The 6,519-nt window shown below is 42.9% G+C and overlaps 1 protein-coding gene across 1 annotated transcript; it reads left to right on the plus strand.

Annotated features, from left to right (window-relative positions):
* The first annotated feature begins 784 nt into the window (after positions 1 to 784).
* On the plus strand, positions 785 to 1,805 carry LOC127750056 (uncharacterized). Its single transcript, XM_052270592.1, has 4 exons — positions 785 to 923; positions 1,028 to 1,191; positions 1,278 to 1,511; positions 1,585 to 1,805. Exons 2-4 carry the CDS (start codon positions 1,029 to 1,031, stop codon positions 1,803 to 1,805), a joined length of 618 nt encoding a protein of 205 aa, XP_052126552.1. The 5' UTR covers positions 785 to 923; position 1,028.
* Positions 1,806 to 6,519: the final 4,714 nt, after the last annotated feature.

Below are 6,519 nucleotides of genomic sequence, written 5' to 3' on the forward strand. Positions count from 1 at the left end.
AGCTAAAATATTTTTTAAGCACTTGAGAGATGCCCGCAAAATTTTTCATACTGCTTCCGACGATGCCGATTAAGCAGCTAGCCTCTCGCTGGTGAAGCGCGCCGAAAATGCTTCTTTTTGAATGAAATTATTTTACATTAATAACGCCCATGTCAATGCTCCGAATGCACCGCTCAAGTTGAAAATATGCATCTCTGAGGGTTTTCAGGGCCAGGGAATTCACAGCTGTCACCACCCTAAAAATCAAAGATAATCCAAGGTGTCTGTAGGGACGTCTGCGATAGCCTCTTGCGCACCCCCAGCCAGGTAACAACAACAGACAAAGATAACAGTTTCTTCTGCTGTGGAACATGCCGTCCTACAGGGAAAATAGACGACTAATAGACGTCTTTAAGATGTCTATGTTTCGATCGAAGATGGTCTAATAGACGTCTAGCAAAGACGTCTAATAGATGATCAAAGCATGAGAGAAGGGCGCCCTGGAGAAGAAGCTTGAGAGCCCCTGGACCCCGCTTTTGCAACTGGTAAACCAGTAGGCGGGCACACTTTTTATTTTTCGAGGGCGGCGTTGCGATTTTCGGATTCCTGATAAAATTTTCTAAAGAAAGACGTTTTCCCCGACTCTTTGCGTTGAAAAATAAGGTAGTGCCAGCCTCTCAAACCGCGCCGTAGGGCCCGCAGGGAAGTCGCGGCCCGCCTGGCTGCCAGCGCGTCTGGGCGGCAGCGGCCGGGCGGCTGCCTGCCGGCTGGCCGCGGCGCTGCGCTCATGCGCAGTGCGCCTCGGCCAGCCCCCCTCCACCTGCGCTCCGTGCGGTCCCGCGTTTTCGTGTTGACATTCGGATCGGAGCGAAGAGGGGCGTGTGGATGCTCACACGGGCGACTAGGCCGTTTATTTTAACTAATTTGTAGGAATTGTGAACAAGGTAAATATTTTGTGGTTTAGTATTTCTTTTACAACGCATTATCTTGAGCTAAATCTGCTCACCGACAAGTATTGGTTGTTGATAAATGTGTTTATTTTTAATAGAATGGACTCGTCTTTGCTCGACGAAAACGGGAATTCATTACCGTCGTTCACATCCACACCAAAGGCAAAAAGGAAGCGGCCTATATACGAGTGCCCATACTGTGGGAAAGAATATTTAGTTCAATTTTACTTTAAAAATCATGTCGAGTCTCACTTGTCCCAAGGTAATACGCTCATTCTGGAGGTTATGTGTTGCTGAAGCTTTCTTTATATAGTCAACTTAACTTGTATTTTTGTAAACTCTTTCCAGCTCAACCTGATGTCAGTCAGGATGTTCACTTGGATGTCAGTGATTTATCCATTATTGAAGACACCCCTGCTTTCAAAAAGCCAGCACCACCTGCCTCACAAAAGAAGACTACAACAAAAACTGTTGCAAAGAAAACAGACAGCAAGAGGCCAAAATTAATATGCACTTATTGTTTGAAAGAATATATATGTACTAGGTCTTTCAAATCTCACCTAAGAACTCATACTATTCAAGGTACGCATTGCATTTACAGCGCTTTGGATTTTTCGCTCTAAGTACAATATGTAACAGTTTTCTTTACTTCCAGTTGCTGCTATGAAATACCCAGACACAGAGAAAATTCTTGATAACGTAGTTGAAATTTCCAATGCTGCTCTGACATCTGTTTCCAATTGTCCTAGTTACGGGAAATGTGGTGAACAATTTAGGGCATTTCTTGGTCATGTAATTTCAGAACCAGAAAGGTTTGAAAAGTTTAGTGCAGACATTGCAAGAGAAGAGTTAACTGCTATTTCTAAAAAGAAATGATATGCTCTCAAGTGTGCTCATGACATGCTGTTCCCCCTGTGCTCTGCCGGGATTGCTTGGCTACGAGGAAACACTGAACTATACTTCTAGAGCGAAATAAAAAGGTTGTAGTGTTATTTCAAGTGAAGAATAGGGTGCCTGACGCAAGGCAACCCAGTCTGCACCCCTGCGTTTGTTAGGCAACCAGGCGGTGTGCGCCCAGAGTTTTGTAGGACTTATGTCCATCGTTCCTGCGGTTGAACCTTGCTGCCGCCCGCCCTTTCCCGGTCACCGAGGCCGGAACACCGGCTGCTTCAGAGCACGCGCCGCCGTCGGCGGGTTTGCCTACTCTGTCCGCCCGTGAGGCGCCATAGTCCCTAGGGTATGCAATCTAGCAACACGCGGCGCGTGCTCTAAATTACACGGTACATGTACCGGGTGTAACTGTGAATGCGCAACAGTGTTGCTGGTATGCCTTCCCAATTCGCCCGTCCCGTAAGGCGCCATGGTTTCTGCAGCCCTGGCGGGCAACACTGTGCGCATTCACAGTTACACCCGGTATATGACCATGACTGGGCAGCGACATGTCGAATGTCTCTCCCTCGCTGACACGCGCAATACTGGCTCAATCGGTCGGAGAGTACGCCGCCTGTGAAAGCACCTGTTTTGAATGTACCCGGGGAGTATGGTTTTACAGGTTTTACATGAATTCTGCCTTTTCTGCCTGAAATCTCAATTTTCCCCATATTTTCCCAATGTTCCCAATCTTTCACTGGAAATTCCCGGGAATATTCCCTGACCCAATTTTCCCGGGAAATTAGGAACTATATATCTTATATACATGAGCAGATAGCCCACTTTTTAACGCTAAAATATTTTCATTTTTTTCCTTTACTTTGCGTTTACCTTGTTCTTCATAGTTCCCCTTCTTTCGCCTCTCCTCATATCACTTTCATAGTCAAGTTTTGCCTTACCTTTACCTGGAGTCGAACCTGCGACCTGCGTCTTGGAATACCGGTGCCTTAACCACTAGACCACGGCACGCTCGCTGGGAGGGGAGCGCTAGCCGCGGGTATCTATCTTCTGAGATTCCAAGCGGCTTTATTGAGGTGTAAAAGTTACTTGGGCTTTTTCAAATGAAGCCTTAAGTTCAGCACGTCCATGTTGTCTTCAACATATTTCAATCCAAAGCAAAGGGAAATATTTTTCAAATTTTCAAAATATCCCGTTCACCTATGGTAGTGAACTGCACCTTGGATGGCGCGTAGAGGTAATTTAGACCAAAGGTAGATATATCAATATCAAGAAAATAAAGATGTTCATAACAATATTGCAGATAAATTGATGTGTAGTACACCTAAGATAAAATAATTAAAACTTTGGCAGTAGAGTGTCCCTTAAAATCTTTGTTTTAGATATGAGGTACAGTGCTAGGTCTCCAATATCCTTTTAAAACATATTTTTTTTAATCTTCCCTCCGGTTCCGTCACATCTAAATAAAGACGTACATTAGTTGTCTTCACTACCTCTACGCTTAAACAGTATTTTCACATCTATTTAAAGACGTCCATTAGTCGTGTAAAGAAATGTCTATTGTTACATGGTCTAGGCACATCTACGCGTAGACTCAATTTAGACGGTTATAATCACAATCGATAGCAGCAAGACGGTTTAAAGATGTCTAATAGATGTATATCTCTAGAAATCTACAAAAAGAGATGAGTTAGAGGAAGGTCGATCATCTGTAGACGTCTATCTTCCGTGTGGGGTATATGTTCAGTTCGTGTTCGTTCACTCGCTAACTTCTAGTGTAGCTTACCTTCGTACATCATTGTGATCTCCGGAGCAAAAGTTCAGGTCAGTCTAGTCGATTTTACAACAACTCTCTTTTCTCTGTCTCTTTTGTTTAGCTGAATCTCAGAGTACACTAACCTTAGTATTGCTCTCATGGGTTTCTTCTTTTCTTCAGGTCCTGCTGTCCAGGATTCCTGTTGACCATGTGTTGATTCCTGAAGAAGCCTTCTCTGAAGACAACTAACTGCTCACAAGCTCGGCGTCAGGACGTTTCACCTAATCCGTTTCACCCAAAACCATTGTGCCCAGTGACATTTTCCCCGAGTCATTTCACCCAGTGCACTTCACCCAATGACATTTGACGAAGAAGGACCTTTGCCCCAAAGACTTTTATATCACAAAAATATTTAATCCAAAATTGTATACTGGGTTTTAAATTACACCCAAAAATAAATAATGAAGTATAACAATAAAAATAAATACGTAGGGCCCCGGGCATTAACATTATGCACGGGGTAGCTGAGCGAAGTGCACTCTAAATGTCAAGGACAATTTTTGTAACTAGCACCAGACTTCTGTGTGCATAACTGAATTAAGATACAATATCGGAAGATCGGATATTCTTTAACTGCCGTTTTTAGATCCGATATTCTTGCCGGGGGGCGACAAATTGACCTTCGACATTAAGAGTATGCATTAAAATAACAGAATACGTAAAAAAAAAATACAGAACAAAACAATAAGGAACCTTTACTATGCTAACATAACTAATGATCTCACCCAACATCTAACGCCATGGTCCGCATAATTATGCCTTCAATCCGAGTAACAAGAGTATGTACCCCAAGCCTGTATAAACCCGCGGCGAAGGTATAGTCTGCGGCATATTTGAAGACTGTAGGCGGCTATTCGCATATTGGCAAATCTCATCTAAATCTCGCGTAAACCATACCTCGATCATCCGTGGATAGCGAGTAAATCGTTCACAGACAATCGGCAAACGGGGCGCAGTTTTATCGCAGATCATTCGCAGACTATATGATCTGCGGATTGTCTGAAAACGGACCGTGGATTGACTGTGCAAGATCTATGCAGGTACGGGCGTTAGGGTGGCCCACGGGAAAAAAAACTATCAGACCGGCGGTTAGAATCCGCAGATCATATAGTCTGCGAATGATCTGCGATAAAACTGCGCCCCGTTTGCCGATTGTCTGTGAACGATTTACTCGCTATCCACGGATGATCGAGGTATGGTTTACGCGAGATTTAGATGAGATTTGCCAAGCCCGCCTACAAGCACCGCCTACAGTCTTCAAATATGCCGCAGACTATACCTTCGCCTCGGGAATGGCCGGGCTAATTTTGACATTTAACTCACTTGCCATATGGGAAAATAGACGACTAATAGACGTTTTTAAGATGTCTACGTATGGATCGAAGGTGGTCTCATGGACGTCTAGCAAACACTGATAAACTAAGTGTTCAACTGCTCAACAGTTGTAAGTGTGCATTGAGAACGATGTATACTCATTATCCTTTGAATTATACTCTTTTTGCTTGTCGACAATTATTTATTTCTTTTTACTTATTTTTTGCTTTATCTTTAGTTCCAGTGTCCCTTTTGTCAACGGTAACGTTGTCTCACGTCTTCCTTATCCTACTTTGTCCGTCAAATGCCTATTTCTATAATCTTGTACTGTAAATTTTTCCCTTTAACCCCCGAAATCTGTGGAAACCATTTCTTAACTAAATGCGCGCAACTAACCTATGTTTTGCTATTTCCTACCCACTTAACCTAGTTGTCAATCTATTCTATGTCGTTATCTATGTCGTTATCGTCAAAGTCGCCCCGGACACTTTAAATCCACTTTGTTTTCCTAATCCCTCAAATAATCTCAAAATGCGTTAACATCTCCACATTTGCCATTATTCTGTTAACCATAGGGTAGGGAGCACAATCGGAGTTAGAAACTCCCGATTCGCTCTGGCTAGGTCCAATTTCGTCCACCTCCCCCACCGATAGAATGTTTTCACTTTTTAAATATGAAGGGCGCTCCAAGAATTCTTTCAATTGTGCTACGTGTGTTAGACGATACCATTTTCTTCCGTCTCGTCTAGAAAATTCTACCACATAGAAAATGTCAGAGATTTTCCTTCTTATTTTTCCACGCCTGAATCTGCATTGCAGTTTAATGGGGTCATTTTTCGACGCCTTCCTTTCGAATTTGACAAATATTTGGTTACCCTTTTCTAGTTGCAGAGGTTTTCTGTTTCTGTCATATGTCATTTTGAACTTTTCACGAGCTTTCTGTTTTAGGTTTCGAGCATTCTCGCGAATTTTAACCAGGATCCAAAATCGGCTTTTTAATGATATTTTCTTTTCCAATAGTGTTTTGTTCATAAATCTTGTATTCAGCTGTTTTCCGTACACGATTTCGTGGGCCGACATGCCTGAACTGATTTGTGCCACATTGTTTAAATGGAAGTTAATGAATGGTAGCAATAAATGCCACTTCTTTTTACTGAAGGCCTTCCAGCTGTCAAGAATAGAAGTGCCGAATTTAGCCGTTTAATCATGGATTCGGCGGCACCCTGTGAAAAATGTACTCCCCCAGCTGAATAAACAACTTCTACACCGAACTTTTTGGTTAACGCCATGAAATCCGCGCTCTTTGTTGCACCGCAACTATCTACGTGGATTCTCTGTGGCAACCCAAAATCTGCACAAAAGCTTGAGAGGTGGTTCATTACTTCAACTGATGATGTCGTCTTGCAGGCGTAAAATTTGGAAAAATTACTAAACATGTCCGTAATGACCAAGCACCATGAATAACCGTTCGGGTTTGTAAAGACATGTGCAAAGTCTATTGATAGGTCTGAAAATAAGTTGCTTGCCGCAACAGGTTTTCATTCTCCATATTTGATATTGCTTGCTTTACAC

Source organism: Frankliniella occidentalis, unplaced genomic scaffold (assembly GCF_000697945.3).
Source record: "Frankliniella occidentalis isolate FOCC.00 unplaced genomic scaffold, Focc_3.1 Scaffold128, whole genome shotgun sequence".
Lineage (NCBI taxonomy): Eukaryota > Metazoa > Arthropoda > Insecta > Thysanoptera > Thripidae > Frankliniella > Frankliniella occidentalis.